The 24,336-nt window shown below is 39.0% G+C and overlaps 1 protein-coding gene across 1 annotated transcript in view; it reads right to left on the reverse strand.

The window, feature by feature from the left end:
* DST (dystonin) overlaps positions 1 to 24,336 on the reverse strand; it is a 550,812-nt gene that overhangs the window by 45,068 nt on the left and 481,408 nt on the right. The window contains 14 exon segments of the mRNA XM_030558316.1: positions 3,949 to 4,068; positions 6,622 to 6,828; positions 7,059 to 7,214; positions 8,460 to 8,630; positions 10,909 to 11,037; positions 11,599 to 11,796; positions 14,118 to 14,273; positions 15,102 to 15,275; positions 16,697 to 16,798; positions 18,459 to 18,560; positions 18,768 to 18,890; positions 19,635 to 19,861; positions 20,242 to 20,473; positions 23,978 to 24,181. Coding sequence (XP_030414176.1) covers positions 3,949 to 4,068; positions 6,622 to 6,828; positions 7,059 to 7,214; positions 8,460 to 8,630; positions 10,909 to 11,037; positions 11,599 to 11,796; positions 14,118 to 14,273; positions 15,102 to 15,275; positions 16,697 to 16,798; positions 18,459 to 18,560; positions 18,768 to 18,890; positions 19,635 to 19,861; positions 20,242 to 20,473; positions 23,978 to 24,181 — 2,301 coding nt within the window.

A 24,336-nucleotide genomic window follows, 5' to 3' on the forward strand; every position in this document is an offset into this window, starting at 1 on the left:
ACACACACACACACACACACACACACACACACACACACACACACACACACAAAAAATCTTCCCCTAGGATAAACTAAGATTTTTTCAAAGTACTTTCAAAGTGGAGGGAAGTATGGGGGAGACAAAAAAATCTGAATAAAAAAAGCTCCTTTTCACATGAACTTTTAAACAATTGTTTAAACTGTTTGTGAATTTATATTTTCTTTGGTGGGGGCTGTTAATCACCCAGCACTACATATGTAGTGTTGCTTGATTTTCACAAACAGACAAAATGAAACAGCTGCCAGAGAAAGACTATTCAGTAAAAGGGGAGTCATAGACGAACAAAAGGTTTTAGTTAATACATTCTTCCAGGGTTAACCTGGATGTAATGCCAAATTTCACTTTCACTTGATTTCACTGAGATGTTACTAAGAGCAGATTTTTAGCCCATGGTTTAAATCACCTCAGATATTAACTGTAGATTGGTGAATGAAACCTTCAATATTTAATTATCTACAGAAACTCCTCACTTAAAGTCATCCCGGTTAACGTTGTTTTGTTGTTTGTTGCTGATCAATTAGAGAACATGAACGTTTAAAGTTGTGCAATGCTCCCTTATAACAGTTGTTTGGCAGCTGCCTGCTTTGTCCACTCCTTGCAGGAAGAGCAGCCTGTTGGAGCTAGTTGGTGGGGGCTCGGAACCAGGGTGGACCGGCAGCCTCCCACCAGCTCTCCTCTCCCCTAAATTCCCTGTGTAGCAGCCACTCAGCAGGATATCCATTGCCCAGCAGTTCAGATGTCCCTCCCTCCACTGCCGTGTTCTGCTCCTGCCCTCTGCCTTGGAGCTGCTCTCAGGAGCCTACTGCTTGCTGTGGGGGAGGGGAAGGGAGAGAAGAGGAGTGCTGTCAGAGTGTCCTACTCCCCCCCCCCCGCTCCTTTACCCCATTTCCAAAGAGTGGGGCAGGATGGGACATGACACAGCTCAGGAGGGAGGGAACTTGCTGGCAGCAGCTGCTGTCTCAACTTGCTGACCTACTTAAAAAGGTAATGTACTTAAAGTGGGATCAGAGTACTTTAAGGTGCAATGAGCATCTCTCTCTCACACATGGTGTGTGTCTCTGTTTCTCTCTGTCATGCGGTCTCTCCCCTCTCCATTTATGCTGCCTTGTACAGTGTGAGGCTACATTAATAACAATCTGTTAACCCTGGAGGGCTCAGGACATGCTAGTTCATCATTTAACAGTAAGGCATTCCCTGGAAAATAGCCCACCCTCTGACTTCAACACCTTAACGAAGCTTCACAATCATCATTGCTGTGTACAGTATTAAATTGTTTGTTTAAAACTTATACTGTGTATACGTGTGTGGGTGTGTATATATATGTAAAAAATATAGCCTTCTGTCTGGCGAAAAAAATTTCCCTGGAACCTAACCCCCTCATTTACATTAATTCTCATGGGGAAATTGGATTCGCTTAACATCCTTTTGCTTAAAGTAGCATTTTTCAGGAACATACTACAATGTTCAGCGAGGAGTTACTGTACTTTCCTTCCATGGCAGATTGGTACTTTTATTCACAGGTTAAGCGGGCCAAATCTTGTAAGGAATAAATCTGCACTAGGTCAAGCATGGATTGGATGACCTAATAGGGTTTTTCCATCTCTAACTTCTAAAAATAATATATAAGGAGAAAAAAAACCTAATAAACAGACTATGAATAACCCCTCAAATCCCTGGCAACATAAATAGAGAGAGAGAGAGAACATTTTATCTTGAGGGATGCTGTGGTTTTTTTTATTAATTGTTTTGCAGTGATACACTGGAAAACAGTGAAGCAGAGTTACTGCTTACAACACACACACAACTTCAGTGCATATCATCAGTTCAGACAGTAATATCATTAACTGAGCAGAACAAGAAAAGGCTGGCTCACAAATTCCTGGTCTGAAAAGACAAAGACTTTGGATGGGAGGAAAGAGACAACATATGAGCAGGATGAAATGCAGAATGATGAGAGGCATTTGGCTTATTAAATACAAATTTGGTTGATTTTTTTGTTTTTCTTGATGATTAAATACATTGAAATCATCTCCCGTCCTCCTTCTATCATTTATGTCCCTCACTGGCCTCCAAAACAATTGCCAGCTTCAATCACAGTGTCTTTAAGCCACACTGCATTCCATCTTTCATCACAAATGTGATTCATAAGATTTAAATAAAATTAATAAGTAGATCACTTAGGCAGCTAGTTTCTTGTAGGCATTTTGGAAGGAGGACTTGAAGGAGGCATTTAAATAAGGCGGGTAGTGAGTTTGTCCACCAATTTAAGGAAGGGTGGAGACATGAAAGAGGTACCATATTATTTGTGGGAGAAGCAGACAAACAGGACATGGAGGGTAGTTTCACCAGTGAAGAGGAGAGGGAAGGCAAACAACACAATAAAAGACATGAGAAGGGAAGTAGGAGGGACAATTACATTGGTCCTTGAAGGACACCAGGAGAAGTTTGAACTTGATGATGTAGAGAAGGATAGCAGTAGAGGGATTCATAGGGGGATGATGTGGTCAGAAAAAGCAAAAAGGATGATCGTAATGCCTGCATTTTGCTCTAATTCTATATGATTTTAATTTTTTGGCAACTATTGCAAACCCCAGAGCATACTAAAATGCAGAACTAGCAAGAACACTAGCACAAGTTTAGCTGAAGGTTTCAAGAGCAAATGAAGGTAAAGCCAGTGTTGCCTGACAAGTTGCCAACCTTCTAAAAGTAAAGAAAAATATTGTTGTTGATATGCAAAAGTTAAGCCAACATGGAAAATAAGAGAGGATAAAAAAATGAATTGGAGACTGTAGGGGAAAACAAACGTAATAGTACAGTGAAAGGACTTAAGGCAATCACTATCAGGAGCTAGACTAAGGGCAGAAATGTGGGGACCCCAAATCTCTTCAGAGCACTATGTGGAACAAAAGAATAGTAGTGCTTGGGGAACACCATGGAAATAATTTAAAAGAGCAGGACAACTCTATATCAGCATTGCAAAAAAACCTAACTGTCCTACACTCACAAGCATGTCTTTATCTCTGAGAAAATTCTTCCAAGTTAAACTTTTCCACACAACGTTACGTTAGAGGATTCTACCATCCACCCATGCAATGCCCATAACCATGTTACCTGGGCTGTTTAAAATATAAAGTCAAAGTAAAGATTTCCTCAGGGATTTTACGTTGTCTTTTGTGGGGACTGCAGTTAACTTTTTTCCCTTTCACCTTACTATTATTAGTTATGGAAAAGCCAATTCAATCAGGTGATTTACATTTATAGCTGAAAGCAGTTGGGTTTGTTGAAAGGCATTTCAGAACTGTGGTTTCCAAGCAGAGAGAGATGTCTCTCCTACTCTTATATATTTCACCCTTGTTACTGGTAATTCCACTGTACCTGATGCTTTTCAAATTATTTAACTAATCCTTCTACTTGACATATGAAGGATTTGCCGGTCAAAATACAAGATTATTTCTTACTTTTGAGAGAATCCTAAAATGTGAAAAGCAGATTTTAAATCATCCTAACACAATACAAATCAAAACAATTTGCTGGTAACTGTAATTCTGGTAACTTTGTGATTTAAAGACCAAAGAAGCGTATATTATAATCTCTTTGGATATTTTCCTTTTTCATAAAATATTTCTCTCTCTATTTGTTGAGAGTTTCCATGGTTCCCTATTATTTTGTCTTTCCTCTTCAGAGTTTACTTCTTCCCCACAGATGAACAGGGACTGGGAAGAGCCCTTCCCATCCCCATTAATTTTACCATCTGGAAATGAGCCAGCATTTTAATTTGATGCTGGCAAACATTTCAGCACAGTGAAGCCATAAAGCTATTGCTCTCTGCTGATTAAATAGTACAGGCTTGATAGACTTTCCTGCCATTGGACTTGGACATCCTGCATTTCATCATTCATGACTTACCTTATGCTGTGTAAGCTGCAGCTTTATTTTGTCTGGATCATTTGCAATTTCGAGCTCTGAATCCAATGACTTTTCTGACTCTTCCAACCATGCCATAAGTTTGTTCCAGGCTTCATGGAACTGTGGAAAAGCATGACTTGGATTCACACAAACGTATAAACATATTAGTGCATAAAATATTCGGAAAAGATTAAAACCTAACATGCCAGCTCAGGGCCAGAGTGTGACCAGCTGCTAGAGAGAGGTGCAATCCTGGGGCAAATCCAAGGAGCCTTCCTCTCTTCCTGGCCCCTAAACGGGCCATTCATTCTCACTTAAGCTGACCTCACCCTCTTAACACAATCAGCAACCTTTAAGAAGTATTGCAGTACACATGCTCCCCAGGATTTCCAGGGAGCTCTGTGAGACATAATGTTGATGTGGTATGGCTCTGCACCCACGTGGACTAGGACACTAAAGGCCCTCCATTTTTATTCAGTTCCTACTCAGCTAAGAATTCTACTGACTGCATTTCTCCTGAGTAAGGACTGGGAGAACACAGTAAGCATGTTGCTTATTTAGTGAACCTATGGACTAGCCCTAAAACAATAGCAGTAATCATTTTGGGGAACCCTCCCACAGATCACTAGGTAAGGAAAGTTTCTGTGTGGATTTCTCTCACCCTACCAGGAATAATCCTTGTGGGAGAGGATCAGGTTCTCAAACCTTTCACTCTTCTGCAGCGCAGTAAAAACAACCTTCAAGGAAAAGAGGCAATGAAGAAGGAATAGACTCTAGGGTTCTTGATGCGAAACATCAAGAGCCGTGTCTTGAGGAAGGGGATTTACTGGCATTGTCTTTTCACTCCACTCTTTTAAGCTCTGTAGCTGGGTGATCACCCCGCTCTGACCCTGGAAGAGTAAAGGCAGCTCTAGAGAGGGCTGCAGAGGAGACAGTTAGGCTGATTAGAAAAGCAGCCTCAGCTGTGGGCCGCCTAATCAGGGCCCAGCTGGCCCTTATAAGAGGGCTGGGGCCAGAGGCTGAACATAGAGACAATCTCTCTGTAGCTGTTGAGAGGGATGGGCCTGGCTGCTGAGAGCTGAGCAGGGTACCCAGACTGGAGCAGGAATGGGGAAAGGCTGGGGAGGAGCTGGGGAGCTCCAGCCTGGAAACCCCGCAGGCTGCAGGCCTTGTTAAAGGCCCAGAAGGTACTGGGGTTGCAGAGGGGCAGGTCCAAACCTTCCTTCCAATGATGAGTGGCAATTATATTGCAATCTGCCCAGTGAGCAGGGAATAGATGGTGACTGGCAGTAGCCAAAGGGTGAGGTGAGGTGGGCATAGAGGGTTCCCTGGGAAGGGGAGACCCAGCGAGACTGCGGGATATTGCAGGGGGCAGAACCTTCGCAGAAGGGGCACCAGGGTCTGGGAGGGACATGGGGGCCAGAGGCAAGGCGAGACACCGGCCTGCAGAGGGTGTTCCGGAGGCTGGCAAGCTAATTCCCTGGACAACCAGCAGGAGGCACCACCAGGTGAGTTGTTGCACCGCTACAAGCTCCTAATAAAAAACACACTTCTGCTGAGCTGCCTATACTAGATCTTCCTGATTGTACAGAAAATCCCTGTTGTTGTTTCCTTTCCCTGACATCGGTCTGTCTCTCCACCCAGCGGGCCAAGGAGTGGGAGCACAGAACAATTCAAATCCCTTCCCATCCATTTGGACCCTGCACTGGTTGGGGTCGGGGACCTGGCTCTTGATGTCAGCATTCAGCTATACTGCTATACTACTCTCCATCTCCATACATTGTTTCTGCTTTCTGATTGTCTGAGAGTCACTGTGACCAGCTCTGCAAAGTATTCTCTCTCCCCTGTATGTCTTCCTGCAGATTTGTGTGTGTGAGAGATGTTGTTTGAAAATAAATTGCATTTTATGATAGGATTGCACAATTTATTACATCTAACAGTTCATGTCATCCCAGTTGTGTGGTGGCAACAATTAACACAGGAATATGTCTTGGCTTGCGAACATGGACACAACTCTATTTCAGTAAAATAAACAATCACTTCCCTGTTGAAGTTTAAACACACTAAGCTCCACTTCCCCATCTATCATATATACCCTTTGCTAAGGGACAAATGAATCAGAGATTCAATGACCAATTCCTAGAGAGGTGAACTATGTATGAGCATTTCCATTTCTTCAGTTCTTTCTCACAGAAAGTCACCGAGTGTCCTTGCCAGACAGAAGACATTGTTATAGCGGCCAATATAAGGGCAGGGAGAATTAAACATTACTTGGGTAAAACACACCGCTAAAAAGAAAACAGTGGACAATATCTCACTCTCTAATACAGAAATGGGTCCATCACACTCTTTCCAGTAAAAAGTTGGTTATGTAATTTCTTCTGGAAGGCAGAAGGCACTGATATACATCTGGAAGCCATACTGCAACTCTCTTCTTTTATAGACTATATTACATTGCTGACAGAAGTTGCTGCTGGGTTAAAAGTGAAGCTTTCACCTTCCAAATGAAGTGCTCTATGATTGAATCACAGAAACTGCTCCACTAGCTCAGGCTAATAGATGGTTACATTAACTCCAGGTTTCCTTAACAATGCTTCAAAGCACCATATACGTCATGGGTCTGGATTTAGTTAGAGCTAAGGTCAAAGAGCTTTACAACAACTGTCAAATTACCTGTTTCGTTCGTTTCCTTGCATCATCCAAAGCTCTTCCTCTTTCCACTAAGCGTTGAACCACTTTTTCCCATCTACTCTGTACACTAATCAGCAGATTCTTAATAAGGACAACATCCTGTTTCTGGCTGAAATATTTCAGATGAGTTCCAGTTTTATCCAGCTCTATGATCTGGTCTCGGTGAGAATTCACTTCCGTAGCAAAGACCTTGAAAAAGGAGGAAAACCACACTTAAAGGTTACACTGGTCGCTCATGTGACAAACACAGAAAACTAAATTATGTGGTTTTGGACTTTCTGGTGGGAGAGACTATAAAATACATCTTAAAAGACATAAAAAGATTTTCTGAGTGACAGCATTACAGGATTGCTTTGGACATTAATGCAGTACCTCCAAAGAGCTAGAGGAAAACACTACTTATCTGTTTCTTAACATACCTTGTGTTCATCAATTTGAAACAAGACAGTGTCCAAGATGAGACTTGGCCGAGAAGCCACATTCAAAGTCTGCTCTGCCTGGGTAAGCCAGTTGATGAAGTCTTGAAGTGAGTTGTGGAACTCCATAGCCAAATTCAGGGCTTCTTCCAGTTTGGCCTATAAAGATATATAGTTATTTAGTAACAGCTGATGTTTAATTGGTGCTTCGTTGAATAAAACATTTTAATAAAATATATCTTGGAGAGAGCCCCTATTTTTGTCATATTTTTTCAATTCAATATTGACGTGTTCTGTATTTCAAAACAACAGCATATAGATAAAGGATATAAAAGGAGTTGCAATAGAAAAATAGGCATAAAACTGGTTACTGAGCAGACAACACAACATCCAGTTCCAGGGGTGTGTTTCTATACACCAGAACATCCCAATTCCTGGTGTTGAACCGTTAACAAAATGGAACAACACAGTTTACAAGCTTCAAGACAGAACTCAGGAAACAAACATAATGTTCAGCTTTGGGTCTGATAGCCTGAATCAGGCCATGCTGCTAGTTTTGCCATTTGACTGTTTATGAGCTATTAAAAAAGCACTCAGAGATGTTCAGCTAATCAGATTGTGGGGCTGGCCAAGCATTCCATTCAGCCCTATAACTAGTTCTTAGGAGGTTGCCTCACGCTGCAAACTAATTACTCTGATATCGTTGCATTATACAGTTGCATTAAGAAACATTTTTATTTTAAAGAAAAGCTGATTTTGTTATATTTTTCTTTGTAATTATGTCAGTGCTATTCATTTGCATGCGGCTACCTCTGTTTGTAATAATGAATATCATTTACAGTTTGACCGCGATAAAACAACTCAGCTATGGTTCATGATGTAATGAAAACTAAATGAAACTAGAAAACGAAAACTTATGCGTAATATCAGTAAAATCATTCTGCTGAGAAGTAGTGATATTAGAAATATTCTCCAAAAGCAATTGGTGGAAGCCCAATTGCTGGAAACTTTTAAAACTATACTGGTCATAACTCTTGTCAAATTAATACTACATTCCTGCACTGACGGGTAGATTAACAAGATGATCTAATCAGACTTTTCCTTCTCTTTAATCTATAATCTCTAAGACAAACCAGAAATATCCTAACTCTGCAAAATAAATATATATCAGTATACTTCCATACCTTTTTATCGAATGGATTTTCACCCCACAAATGATGTTACATCATTAACCAGTGGGTCCACGACTCCTGATAAAAGCACTAGTGAAATCTGAATAATTGTCACACAACAAAAAATTCCAAGTCCCAGCAACCAAGTATAGATATTCTACATATGAAATAATTCAATATTAAGGTACTTAATATGTTATTTAAATTTCTATCATTATTCTAAACCACACACCTTTCTTTCGCTGAGTTTTGTTTGCACTGAGTCCCATTTTACTTTTAAGTTATTTATATCTTGCTCAACATTTGTCTCAGCAGACCCTGGGCATCTTGCAAGCATCTGCTGGCCTTTCTGCATCAGACATTTGTACGTCTCTTCTTTGGCTTCAAAGGCAGCACAGAGTTCCTATATTAAGAAAAAAACAAGAAATATAAAAATCAGTCAGGTAGGAATTCAATACCCTTCAAACAAGTTTAGCATTATATATTGGGGGCATTATTTTAAAAAATAGGATAGGGAGCATATATAATGCATAAAGGGCCAAATCAGAAGGGAAAAAAAAGAGCCCAATTATTCAGGAAATGAGAATAATAATTTTTTAGGCTTTTTCCAGGATATATATACTTAGGACCTGAGTCAGGCATATGTATATACTCAGGCCTTAAGTTTGGCAGAAATATCATATGCATTTAACTCACTGGGCAAGGTTTGCCGGATCTCCAGTTGTTTAAAGTACATGTGGAGCAGGAACACAATGGGTAAACCAGCTGGAACCCTTAGGAGGCCTGAAGCAATCCAACATATCCCCAAAAGGGGTTTGTACAGCATGGAAGAGTTGCTTTATCTTCTACCCTCTGCATCTCTCTTCACTCACTAGGCATGTCACTGTGCACATCTACTGAATGCCAAATCAGCATAAGGAACAGTTGTACCTACCACAAACTCTTCTTTTTTGACCAACTTATACTTAGGGTCCTATTCTCCTAACACTGCATACATACATCCCTATCCTTATGGTGGGCCACTACCACAAAACAAATAATTAATAATAGGCCCCTCAAGCATACCACACTTGACTATAACACATGTGCTGCATCAGATCAGATTCTCCCTCCCAAACTAGGGCAAAGTTCTGCAGGACAAGAAACAAGAGCTGCTGGTGGGGAAGGAGGAGGAAGAGATGATTCTCTGGCAGCTCTGGGCTTCCTGCTCCCCTCTATCCCCGCCTCCCCCCCAACTGGAACTAGTTTATTTTATACATAGCCTTAAAAATAGGCTGTGCCCTTAAAAATGTGTTTGGTGTGACAAACAAAGAAACAAAGGTTCCACATGATCACTTATCACAAATTGCCGTGGTTTGTATCATCATAATAACAACCATTGGCCTCAGTTTCTCAATCTGCAGAAATGAGGCTAACACAATATATAGAGATAGATAGATAGATCTCACATAGGTGCTGTAAGGTTCAACTGCAATTTGAAGTCCTCAAGTGAAATTCTATATACATGTGAAGAATTCTATTACTATTCTGTTTATGGTAGACATGTATGTGCCACTCATATATTTACACAGCAACCCATAACAGATATAATGATCTGGTAAAGACATAGGAAGCTGTTTTAAATGTGGAGTGTGGGGCTTCGAATCAGACCTTGAATGGATAGTAATTTGTTTATAAAGCAAATTATTAGGGTGCTTGCATTTCTTTTTTTCAGAATACCATGTTTTATTTTGCATTCTCTTCTAGTCTCCAACAATCCATTCTAAAATAGTAAACCATTTTTGTGTACATCTGTAAAGAATCTGGAAAAGCAATATTCTCATATATTTTACCATCTCACAAACATACAAACAAACAAAAACAAATTATCACATTTTGAAACAAAAATCACTAGTGGTAAAAGACATTTTATATTGTTTCACAATTCTTACAGTCAAAGTATGAACATATGACAATAGGGATTTACAATGGAAACTGTGTCAGACACATAATGTTAACAATGCAGAATAATACATAGATGGTGCATTACTAGAGATGCCATTCTTTGGAGTGAGGTATTAAACGAAGCATCTTTCAACCCACTTGTACTGGTTCTCTATGTGGGAAAAAAAATCTTTTCGTAGGATTTCTCTAACAAAGGGAGGAAGGGAAGAATTCAGGCATCACGGCTAACTTTTGCTTTCTAAATAAAATAAGCTCTGTGTGTGATCTCAAAGTCCTTACTCAATCCCAACTGCTGTTGAGTTCAGTGAAAGTTTTGGATGGGTAAAGAATGAAAGATTGAGCCTGCGATTTCAAGGCTGTGTATATCCCTGTTTAAGAATATTTATTCTGGAAATTACCAATTTTGAGGATAAGGGAAGAAAGAAGAAATGTAAATTTCACTGCAAATACAGTAAACATTTCCATATTTTTTGCTGAAAACAAGAGCTCCCAAAACCATTTTCACTGTCATAATGTTAATCAACAGTGAAAACTAATTAACTCTGAGCATCTGCTAAATAATTTCTTTTGCAATCCTGCAAATTACAATTTAGTTTTTGCTAGCAGAAGTTGTTAATATCCCGTACAGACATTCTGATATAGAAAATATGCTTTCTATTCTTATAAATGCCCATAAAGTTTTGTTAGTCTCTGAAATCTAGACCATTTGCAAAACCTTCTAATATTAAGATACTTACCATGTGGGTATTAAGCTGCTCTCTTGCAGTTTCTGGTAAACCTCCAACAGGTTTCGACGCCAAAAGCTGACGTTCAGTGTCTGTCAGCCATTGCTGCATATCTTCAACTTCACCATGGAAACCTTGAGCCTAAATTACACCATACCACTTTAGAACATATTTAAATGTTTTGAATTGCGATAGCAGCTCAGAGGCAGAAGAAGCTTGGCAACATACTAAATCACAAGTTTAAAATAAGTAAAGAAAATTCCTAAACAAAAATCTGTAAGTTTCACTTAAAGTTGCTACATAAAATTCAAAAAATGGTGTACCATTGAACATATCCCTGAAAACCCAAATCATATAAAACTATAATATATATCTACATATATGCTACAAGAGAAGACTACATAAATAATTCTGAGACCAAGCCTAACATCCAATTCACATACACAGAGTGAAATTCACTCCTGTGCAGATAGCCTACACAATTCTCAAAAATGCAGGCCAAAATTCAGAGTTTTGGGTCAGCATTATTAAAGGATAGTGGCCAACTGTGATATATACATCTGGATCCAAACTTTCCCAAACTCAGGTATTTTTGCATCCATGGTTTTGATTTAGACCTGCACGTAATACACAGATCTGTATATTTAATGCAAGTTATCCCTTTTTCCTAGTTATCCCTTTAAGTTTTCATTTCCTGCTCACCTGGATCAAGGCACTGTCCAGCTGCTGTTTCCTTTGTTCTGTTTTTTTCAACACATTTTGCCAGCGCTGATTCAGAAGTTCCAACTTGTTCTGTAGATTGCTTGCTTCTTCAACAGCACTTGATTCAATCAAGTCATTTCCTGCTTTCTTAACTGTTTCCACAGTGGACTGATGAGCTAACACATCATTTTGTAGCACCTAAAGGAAAAAAAGCAATATGTAGGCCTGTTCATTTTTATAATTTAATTAAGGTGCCCACAGTCACTGAATCATTTCAACTATGATTTAGAGATAATATTCATAACCAACACAGGTTTTAGCACCTAATTAAGGCAGTATAAATGAATCTCACTTTGCTCGAAAGCAATATTAAGCCATTGAGCCAAGCAACACATTTCAGTTTTATACTCAAATAAAATAACATTTTTCTTCTGAATAACAATGCAAAGTTAGGACATGTTTTTTGTACTGCTGAGGGTATGTTGCCACCATCCAGGATACCCAGTACTCAGATTGCTGTGTCACTTAATGCCTCTTTCCCTCCCTCGGACCTGTCTGTAATGGCACTTTTCTGTGGTGCTTGTTGTTTTGCAGGACAAGACCTGGGCCTAATGAGGCCTGGGGTGAGGTGGGCACTGCTGATGGCTGCCAGAAGGGATAAGGGGATGAGGAACAAAAAGAGAGAGGTCCTTTGATGGCTCCCATAGCAGCACTAGCTGTAGCACCAAGGTTACCAGGCTTTCTTTTTTCCGTATCTCAGTGTCATCTTTCATGTTATATCAAACTAGTATGGCAGTTAAAACTTCCCTGAGAGTTGAGGAATGGTCATATAACTTCCTATCAACTACTCCAGGCTGGTAAATAGGACACGAACATCCTCCCTTCTGAAATCATGTGTGGCACTGGCAGTGCATTCTGGGAAGGCGTGTTATTTTCAGACAGTGAAAAAACATGTTTTTACAATTGAGGGAAATTGTTTAAAAATCTGAAATAAGGAAAATTAGAAAGTGGGGGTGGGGAGAGTGGGTAAAAAAGTAAACAATGGGCCCAATCTGCAAAATGCAAGTTTGAGATTTTTCAGATCCAGGGCTCCAGCCACCTCCAAAATTAGTAGAATATGGAGATAAAATAAAAAGTTGAAACAATGTTTAAATAAAACACAGGGAGAGGTCAATTGCACAAACTCAGTGGAAGGAGGACTCTCTAAGCCAATGGTGATCCTTGTATATAGGAAGGGTCTCATATTATCACTCTTATTTCTGTTTAAGCACTGGGGAAACCATAATTATTTTAAATAAGTCCCCCAATATGAAAAATAAAGGGTCATTCCCAGAAGCAGATGCCTCTCATCCCTTATTTCCTGATGAAGTTCCCTCAGGACAAGGGTTATTCTGTCCCAAGTTTTCCAAGAGATGGATGTTTTTCCATGTTAAAACAGGAAGCAGCTCTCTGTGAACTCCCTAGCCTATAAACTCCAGTTTAAGAACAGGAAGAATGCTGTGTAATGTGTTTGCTGAACTCCTTCAGCAATCAAGGTAGATTGAATAATCAGTGATGTCACTGTGCTATTAAGGTGATAAAAACACTTCCTTTCACTGAGAAGGCGAGAGACATATGGAGCAGACTCTGATTTCTGTAATGGTTTTAAGAGGGGGCCCCATTCTGAAGTTGTTCATGTATATGAAAGAAATGTCTTAGTTCTCTTTATACAGTCAGTTTTGGTGCATTGTGTCTGGTCCTGAGAGGATTCTGAACTAAAATATTGAGTACTTTTTAAAGTTATTTGCAAGGCATAATTTAAAATGCATGTTTTTGCTATTCTGAAGGAAGGAGAGGTGACACTTAAGGACTGGAACCTGATATGAAATCTGCATGACCTATGAAAGCATGCCTTCACAAACAGTATTTTGCCACACAAAAGAGCTGAGAATTCCTCCTCCAAGAAGATACTCTTGAAAGTGAAGGACCTTTCACATTTGCCTAGTGCAAAGGACTCCTGATTGGGGTCCAGAGGTGGTATAACAATAATTAACAATTAATAATGTTTTGCAGAGAGACAGTGGCAAAGATATAGGTTACCCCTGTAGTCGGTGGGTGTATGGGAGCAGCAGAGTACATGACAGTCTGAACCAAAGAAGGTACAATTTTGTAGATCCCAAAAATATTGATTCTTTGTTCTCTTTTGAGGCTGGGGCACAGCTGTGTGTGGGTTGAAGTATATTTCACGGGCCCTGGTCTGAATAAGAGTCAATGTGAAATCATATAGCCCCAGGGGAAGTGCCAGGCTCAGTGCTCGAACACATGCCATCTACACTGAGGAAGAATGGAGGCCGGAGGAGAGACACTAACATTATTCATGCAGCAGTTATCATAGCTTCTAGACTGGCACTCTCGGTCTTAATCTGTCTCTTGAAAACCTCTAAAACAATTATTTAACAAGCGCAAATCTTTACAATAAGAAACAGAGCTTAAGATAAACATCAAAATAACATCTCAGTGAACACAGTATAATTACATACATGATGTTTGGCAAGTTCAATTTCAATAGCCTTGGGGTCCCCACCCACAGGTTTCTGTTCATTCAGCAGGTCTTCTGTGTGCGTCAGCCATGTCAGTAATTCATCCAGGGCATGTTGGAATTGCCCCAAAGCTAACAAAGCACCTTCCAGCTTGTGCTATAATGAAAATAAAAATAACAATGAAATTGTTTTATGAAGCTAATGATCTAATTGGCTTAAACTGCATAGACTGCCACTAGTCTCCATTTTCACCGAATGGGGAGCCTGAGTCCAATAGTCAGAGCACTAATCAGGGAGCAGCAACATTATCCTAGCTCAAGCAACTGCTCTATAGTTAAAGCTGAGTTGGCAGTTCCATTATATAGCCTTAAATTCTAGCTCTAAATTCTTGGCCATTCCAGATCCTGTTATAAAACAAGGTACAGAATGTAGGCTCTCTCAGCACAGAATTAATTGTATTTTTCATTATTTAGATTTTGATTTGAATTTAAATGCTACTTGGTCCGAGGTCTTTTTAATGAGTTTTGGTTTTTCAATGAAATGGTTCAATTTAGAAATGAATAAACTTTTCTAAGCACTGCATTTTTCAATTTGCCTGTGTCATTTTGATAATTCAATGTTTTGGAAAGAACGCTGAAGTGACTTATCTGTAAGTTTGAAGAAGAGGTGTTCAACACATTTTTGTATTTGGTCTGCTGTGTGTATTTACAAGTTTTCGACTGCCAATAAAATACCATCAAAAACCAAAATGAAACAAACAAATAGGATTTGATTTGATACTTGACACAGGAAGTGATATGCTGCCAACTGTTTGAAAATTGTAAAGTAAAACTCAGTAAAATGTGAGACACGCTTTCTGTAATTTGTAATCCCTAAAACATGAAGAAAGAATGTTACATGGGCTGGTACAAACAGTGCACAACAAAAAGCTATGCTGACAGTTCTGTATCACATCTGACAAGCTCCCATCCCAACTTCATTCACCTGTCTGTTAATAATTTTCTCCTCTAGATTGACCCACATCAGTTTGAGCTCTGAAAGGGGTTCTTGAACTGCGTGCTTGTCACTTTCTTCTGTAACCTTCTTCAACAACAGTTCCGCTTGATGATTCAGCCTTTCCATTTCTATTTGCTGCTGATAAGCCTCCGTTTTAAATTGCTGTTGTAAATACAAACAGAGAAAATCGTTTTTCTCACAGGTAACAATCACACTGTACACAGTAGAAATACTGCTGCTTAAAATATTACATGCAGCACTGTCAGCTACCATGATGTTAAAATTTTCTTTTTCCTGTTCTAATGTGTTGCAATAATTTGCAAACAATGGTAATGTATTTCCTGATTCAGTATTTATATACAGTATCAGGCGGTAGCCATGTTAGTCTGTATCCACAAAAACAAGGAGGAGTCCAGTGGCACCTTGAAGACTAACAGATTTATTTGTGCAAAAGCTTCCGTGGGTAAAAAACCTACTTCTTCAGATGCACCTGATGGTTTTTTACCCACAAAAGCTTATGCCCAAATAAATCTGTTACTCTTTAAGGTGCCACCAGACTCCTCCTTGTTTTTGTATTTACAGTATGCTTTAAACCAAGAAGATCCCAGCTAACTGAAAAGACAAAGATATGTGTTAAAGTCTCCAAAAATACTCTACTTCCCTTTGGTAATCATGTGCTTAGGAAGATACAGAATGTAAGACTGTTTACTATCACGCATTCTAGCTTGTGGCAAAAGCAGTAGTAATTTCTGCCTACAGGGGCTGAGATAATATACTACTCTGAATTTACATAGAACCTTTCACTGAAAAATCTGAAAGCAATTTCAGTAGTCAGTTATCCTATTTTACAGAAAGGCAAACTGAGGCAACAAGCTGATTCTTTTTTCACTCCGATTTTTGTAAGATATGTGGTTATGATTCATACAAAAAGCGACACCATGAAAAAAAGAAGAAAGGTATTAATCCTCTTGGCTAAGGCCATGAGTCAGTAACAGTCAGGAGCTAAACCAAGGGCTCTTGACTTCCAACTCCCACACTAGCCACTACACATTCCTGCTTCCTATTTAAAACATGCATAACAACATGCTGGTGTCATGACCATAATGAATCATATTTCCATACACAGGGATTCAGAGCTGGCTCAGAACTTTGTTTCAGAGCCCAGTGGAGTCTAGTGGAAATGATGTGATCTCAGTTTGTGTATTTAGGCATGGTCCATGACATCAGGAGTCAGAGGCTTTGGAGGAAGTTGCCCACCCACATTCCAGATGGAGGTCAAGTGCTCCAAAGGTGGCTGACACAGGGGGAAGTGAGAAAAATAAAAGGTGAAAGGAAAAATATCTTCAAATAACTTTTTTAAACAGAAATCAATGTTATAACAAATGTTTTTTCGGAGTTCTCAAATCATATTTACATAGAGTAAAATCTAGCCCCACTGAAATCAGGGGCAAAGGTTTTCACCCAGATACAATAAGCTACTTACCGTAAAAGCATTATGATATTTGGAAGTTTTTATAGAACTACACTTGGCTGCTGAAATATGTAGAATCATGAATTAAGAAAAATAAACAGCTAGTTCATACCTTCAGTTCCGCAGTTTGCTGCTTCACTGTTTCTAGATCTGTTCCAACTGGTGACATTGAAGCTAATTTACTGCCAGCAATATCTACCCAGTCAAATATTGCCTGAAAATCACAACATTAAATTGCAGTACAAGATAATATAAGTAAAACAGTATGATTAATCTTGTCATGAGGTACAGTTTGAAAGCTATGTACAATACAAGTATAATTCTCAAGTGGATATTGCTGAGTTTATCTGCTACTGCAAGAAATAACTTCACTACTCTCTTTATACGAAAATAATCTGGAAAAAATAAAGTTATTAACAAGTTACTTGACAATTCAAGGCAGCGAATATTGATTACATTGACATCCTGCAACACCTGAATATGCAAAAAACCCACTGATTCCAGTGCCAGGAATATGCATGTAACAGGTGCAGGATTGGACTTTTATTAACAGCAAGATTCTGTCATAGTTACTTATATTACATAGTACTTTACTTTGGGTAATTGCGCTGATTTCAATGGGACTTCTGTTACAGCAAATGCACAGTACAGAATTGTTATTTCATAGTGTTCTCATCCTTTATTGAGCTTGATTTTTACGGTTTATGTCACTGAATGAAATTTGGCTTTTATTAATGACTAATTAGGCACAAATCCTGCTGAAATCTATGTGAACAAAAATGCCCATTGAAGTCAATGTGAATTTTAATTGTATACGGAGTGTGGAATTAGACCCATCTGGTACATCTAAGGCTCCATGCTGGGCTGTGTCTGAGCTGCAACTGATCAAGCTCAGTAGGGAGGTGCAAAAGTAACTTCAAGTTACATTTATGCCTCCTCTCACTATTGAGGCTTTCCAGCCAATCTGTTTGTTCCTGACATAATGTAGAACAGCCTCAAGGGTGCTCTGTTTTATGCCAACAGCCCTGGAGGACTGTAACAGCAGCTGGGATCTGTAGTGGGAAAAGAATGCCTCAGCTCTGAACTAGTATTATGGCCCGCCTATGCCATTAGCCAAGAAGGAGGATGGGTTTCCACTACAGGACAGTTTCCCAAGAATGGGCAATCCTGCACTTGTGGCAGACAAAAATGCAGACAGACTTTGAATGTAGATGGGAAATTTATCTGCAGACTTTTTAAAGTAAATCAGCTACATGCATGAGGTGTTCTGACTGGGTAAAATTATGTACTAAAGAACTATATAAACAGCATGACGGAAATGAATAACGTATTTAAATCAGAAAATGCAAAATCTTGTACTTATTGTATAAATGAAAGATCTGCAGTAAAATGGAGTTCCTTGAATTTGTCTTCTCTCCCAGAAAAACTGCAGCACTTAGGATTTGAACTACTTAATTTATTTTTGTCTTCCCTTTTAGCTCATGTAAACATTGTGACACAGCACCAAGTTCCATATTAACGGAAGTACTGAATGTATTACAATGGAATGTTGCCTATCAGCAGGGTTACCATGCAAAATGTGTGGTAACAAATAAAAGCTGCTCTCAGTCTAGTAATAAACAATGAAACTTTAACTTAAACTCTAAACACAATATGAAAAGTAAATAATTATACAAAGAACGTAAACCAGCATATTTATGATATTACACAACAAATCTGTGAAAATCCTTCAGTTTATTGAAGAAAATGTTAACCATAATTCTACAGATGACATCAGTTGACAGCTACCCAGTAATAGGGTGTTTTTTCTAAGACATAAAACATAATAACCTTTCTTACTCAAGATTTTGTTAGATACATCATAACCATCTTACCTGCAGTCCATCTTGGTACTGAACAGCAGCTTGCATGGCTTCATCAAGTTTGTCTATCCGTTCTTTCCACGCTTTGTTTAGAGTATCCCAAGCTGAATTCAGCTGCAATTACACAGTGAAATGTTTCAGTCTTTGGATACTTCAGGGCAAAACCTTGTTCTAATTAAAGTCAATGGGTTTTGTCACTGAGTTCAGGTGGCCCCAAAACTTTAACATTACATTACTTCTAAGTACTTTCTGATGGACTATCCATTCTACAGTACACAAACACTATAACATATTAGTATTAAGCATTTATGTTACTCATACCTCATCTATGCTCTTATTGACAATAGGCTTGTCAGGTTCTCCACAAGCAGCTATAAGTTCAGAACCTAAGTTTACCACCATATCGAGTTCTTCCTGCAGTCCATCAACTTCTTCTCGAATAGCCTAAAAGGAGAAAAAATTAAAATTTTCAATGTTGCTACATTTTAAAACTCAAGAATATAGATACAGTTGCTTTTAAGGCACAACATTATCGATCTTGATTCTATTTATATTAAGGTCACAAGTGTAACATCTCTCTGGCAATGTGAAAGGACCTTGAAGTAAGCATAAATAATTTATAATGCCTCTTTATACTGACAGAGTGGTGTAAAGAGGACTTCATTTAAATGAAAACCAGGCTTATAAGAATAAGTGATTTTGTACAAAGGTAATATGTACAGACTAGAAGGCTTTAATCATTTAGAGTTCTTCACCCTGCTGTTTTTGTTTTTCAGTGGTCACCATTCCTGCTGCTAAGTTGTTAAAATCAGTGTAACTGATTGTGGGCTTGGAAGAAAGCATATTAATTTCATTTCTTTTAAATGCTACATAATATTCAGAGAATTGAAAATATGTATGACTTGTTTAATTTCAATTACATATTTAACAGATACACAGAGAGACACAGATAAGCCTATAGGCTCTCACATGTTGAAACATCTATGCACAAAAAGCAAAAGTTTTGATATACTAATTATTTGCCATGCAGTCTTGAAATACTGTTATAGTTAATTTCTATGTAATTATCTCTGTTGGTTTCTGAAGGAATTCTCTTGTTGTATTTCATGGTAATTTTGTAAAAATATCACATTTCCTGACTGTATTGGGAAAAAATCCTTTAAATGTAAAAAAATACTTTCTACTGACCTCTGCAGCCTCTTGCTGTTGTTTGACTACAGAGGGGTCAACTCCGGGTCCCTCCAGTTCTCGGATGAAATCCTGAGTATCTTTAACAGTGGCTACAAGAGCCATGTGATCACACCAGAACTTTTCAGCCAGCTCCATCACATCCAGCAATTTGGCCTCCCTTTCCTCGGTCAAGGCCTGGATGTCTTCCCAGATGAAGATCATTTGTTTAATTTTATCCTGAACAGCTAAATAGGCAAATGGACTCTATTACATGGGCAACCAACATTTATGTTTACTTGTATAGTGATACATCATGTATACATATGTCACATGTATACTCCTTATGGAAGAAACCATCTAGCTTTTTAATTCAGGTTGTAAAATACCCACAACAATGATAAACAGAATCATTTAACACAGCACTTCAAAAAAAAATCACACTAAAAGGTATGATTTATGACAACCGTTCATAAAGCAAGAAGATTGCTTTTTTTAAACCTAAAGGCCCTTCTACATGAGAACATTAAAAAATAAGCTAGCTGGTAACCAAAGAATGAAGATTTTTATTTACCACAGCTTTATTTCAGCTAGAAAGAAACTCTCTCTCTCTCAGATAAATTATTACCTTTAGCGGATATATCCTTATCAGCGCCCTCTGAGCGAGCTATCATTTCCTCCCCACGCTGTTTGAGTGTCTCATACACAGGCTGAAGTTTTTCCAGATCTACTGACACATTCTTATTTTCACTGATCTGCTCTTTAATCTTCTCCACCTCAGCTGAGATTGAAGGTGGCTGCCTCAGACGTTCAACTATGCGTTCCAGACTCTCGAGGGTTGGATCTATCTTGTCATGAAACTGGGGCATAAAAGAGGGAGGGGTGAGCAGGAAAGGAAATGGGAGGAAAGACAAAACAATCAAAAGACCTACATCTGATGATCTCCTTGAAAAGAAAGGTACTGATAAACTAACATATTAAACATCCCTAGTTGCATGGTGCGCTCTAATACCGTGTAGCTTTTTATCCCTTTCTAATTACTAGGCTACAGAGAGCTCTGAGAGACAGCTACTGCCTCTAAACAAACAGAGCAGGTCCTTAGGTCAACCAATAGAAATTCATGCTTTTGGAGTGGTGAAGCACTGGAATGGGTTACCTAGGGAGGTGGTGGAATCTCCTTCCTTAGAGGTTTTTAAGGTCAGGCTTGACAAAGCTCTGGCTGGCATGATTTAGTTGGGAATTGGTCCTGCTTTGAGCAGGGGGTTGGACTAGATGACCTCCTGAGGTCCCTTCCAACCCTGATATTCTATGATTCTATGATCCACAAGTCCTGGGTTCAGTCCCTACAGCTCACCCATAGAGGGGCATTGTTACACCTGCCAACAACATTTACCTGACTATAGTCCTGTTTAATTAATAGACTATTTTGTTCCAAATTTTAGAGAACCATGGGTTTTCCACTTCCATCTTTTAACATGTATATGAAGTGATTGTATTCAATACAAAGCTCTGTGTTATTTTAAGGATATGTATTATTATAATGTTTCACACTGGGAACAATGTTGTGCATGGAAACACTGATGAGGGTTTGATGTGTCAGGTGATTGCTATGAACTAATTGTGTGGTGGCAGTAAGTCCAGATATCTATTATGAGCAGTATATAACACACCTGGAAGAACTGTGGAAGAACTTGAGAGAACAGGGTCATCTGAAGTGAAACAAAGAGAAATTCCTTTACACTGAAAATAACATGGATCTAATGAAAGTCCAATTTCCCCTTTCTTGTGGCAGATTCACTATACATCTGACTTCTCAACAGAATGTGTGAATGATGTTAATAAACTGGGGTGTATTTGTTAGAATGTGTGTGAATATCCTACATGCTTGTGAAGTATATACTAAGGGTGAGATGCAGCTGTTACTATATTCAGATGTCTATTACATTTATTGTGACACTAGGAAGCGAAATCCCATATAAATGATAAAAACTGAGGTTCAATTAGTTAACACTTCTCTGATTTGCTCTACTCTGCTCTAATTTGCATGCCAGAACCAGGGCCAGCTCCAGGCATCAGCATGCCAAGCTGGTGCTTGGGGAGGCAATTTTCAAGGGGCAGCAGTTCCTGTAGTTTTGCCCCCAGCAGCACGCCGAATTGCCGCCGCGGACGGTGAGGGCAGTCCATCTGCCCTTAGGGCGACAGGAGCGTTTCCGCAGCAGCGGCAATTCGGCAGCAGCTTCTATGTTTAGCTGTCCGTGGTGGCTTCAGTTAAACACAGAAGCTGTTGCCGAATTGCCGCTGCAGCGGAAATGCGCCTGCTGCCCTAAGGGCACACAGACTGCCCCCGCCGTCCACGGTGGCAATTCGGTGCGCTGCTTGGGGCAACGAAAACTGTAGAGCCGGTCCTGGTCAGAACATTTTAAACAAAAAATTTAAAATGCTGATGAACTCATTGGACCTGATTTTGCTCCTACTGAAGTTAATGGGACATTTGCCCTTAACTTTAATAGGGAATATCGTATATCTATAAAAGATACAGCTTCTGGGTTTACACAGTGCCTTTCATGCATAAGATAGCCTAATGCACTTTACACATTGATGAGTTAGATACTGATACTTCCAAGACACTGTAAGCAAATGCTTACATCTCCACCATATTATATGTTTATAACAATACACTCTGGGATATTTTAATAAAAAGGGATTATATCAAAACAAATTCTATTGTCTTCTTTTTGTCATGTGTACATACATTTTTATAAACATATATAAATTTAATCTCAACACATTTTTAAATATGTAAGCAGCTTTTCAACATACTGATACTCTGGATGTTACAAATGAGCATGCATCTATGATTTTCTTCTTTACATAGAGAGACTCTTTTGTATTTATATATCTGGCACTCGATATTGGCATTGGATTAGAAAGTGAGTAGCCTGATTTTTAAAGGTATAGAGGTAAGCTCCAATGGACTTTAATGGCAGCCAGACTGAACCCTTAAAGTACAGAACAATGTTTTCATCTAAAATAATTACCGGTAGTTGTATTTCAGCAGTTTGTGTACTTTGATTGTTTTAGAATGCTTAAAAGTATGATGGTTCAATATAAGAATTGGAAATAGCACATTAAGATACCAGTTGGTGATATGGGCTGCTCACAGGCTTTTACACACACCATCAGCAGTCTGGAAACATAGTGAGATGACCCAAAGTAAAAAAAGTATATAAAGGCATATCCTGAGGAGCATTTTAACATATGTTACATAGAGAAGCATTTGGGAAAGTATTCTAGATCTGGAGAGACTATCAATACTATTACTTGTTCCCAAGTGCATGGGAAGTAGGGAGAAGTTGTGTCAGTAGAGCTGTATAAAATGTAGTAGTTTTATTGTGGCTTTGGGCTGTATGGTTTTACACACACACACACACACACACACACACACACACACACACACACACACACACACACACACACACACACACACACACACAGAGTTTTGAATTTGCATGAACTTGTTTTGAATCTGAGTGAATTTGTTTTGAATTTGAGTGAACTCAAAAAAAATCTCAAAGTGAAACTAAGAAACACAGAATTTCAGCAAGTTCAAAAGTGAAACCATGCAAAACCTCAAATGTCTCAAGGATTTGATGCATAATAACACATCAACTCAGTTTCGCTCCAAAGGTTCCTTAATCTTAGCTCATTTTCCTAGGAACCCGATCAGGGTTTTAAGTTTGTGAAATCTAGTAAAATCTGGGGGTTCCATTTTGATGACTGCACATAAGTTCAAATCATAAAACACTAGCTAGCAGTTTGTATATATGTTCAAGTGCTCGTGATTATCTAATTCTCTAATGGCTAGTCTACAAAGAAGATGTAAACCCTTCTACTACTAACATTTAATGGAGATTCTCCTTCACCTTCAGTGGTAGAGGTCTGCATTGGTAGCTGAATGTTGTGAGTTCCAGCTATGCATGTGTGACTTAGCTGATTGACTCTGGTGTGCATAGGGGGAAGCATGAATTACTAATATGCGTGGAAGAGAAAAGGTTTACCCAGAATGAAGGTGAAAGTAACATCCCATATTTAGCATTCAGATGTTCCTTAAATAATTACTTCAAAATGATTTGCCATGTGCCAATAAAACGTTGCAAGGACAGCGCAAGTATATTGATCAATATAAAAAGTTATAACCCCCTGACTAACAGAAAAGCAATGCCATGAGCAGTGATCTGTGCATTCGCAGGCCATGTGGGTGGGTACAGGAGATAAACCTGCAATTTGTGGTTAATCCATAGCCTAATGACAATGTATATATTTCCACTTGAACGAACCCAGTTACTTTGAGTTTAAATTGATACCTGAGTAGACTGAGAAATGGCTTCATCCAGTGCTAGTGCTCGCTTTTTGACATCTTCTTTAATTTGACTGTAAAGGGTGTCAGCCGCCACATATTTCTCTTGGATACAAAAACCTTCTCCTGGGCTCAACTCCAACAACTGAGGGCCAGTTTTGTTCATCTTATCTATATGAGGCTTGTGTTCAGCAATCAGCTCACGCAGTTGCTATAACAAACCAAATAACTTATCAGTTTCTTATGCTTACACTGCCACATTACAGCTGTCTGCACTTCTAACACATCCAGCTGGCAAGAAATTCTAAACAAATACTTTTCATCCTAAAGTACAGCACAAATCACATTGACTATAGTCAGTCATTG

This window comes from Gopherus evgoodei, chromosome 3 (genome assembly GCF_007399415.2).
Source record: "Gopherus evgoodei ecotype Sinaloan lineage chromosome 3, rGopEvg1_v1.p, whole genome shotgun sequence".
In the NCBI taxonomy this organism is placed as follows: Eukaryota; Metazoa; Chordata; order Testudines; family Testudinidae; genus Gopherus; species Gopherus evgoodei.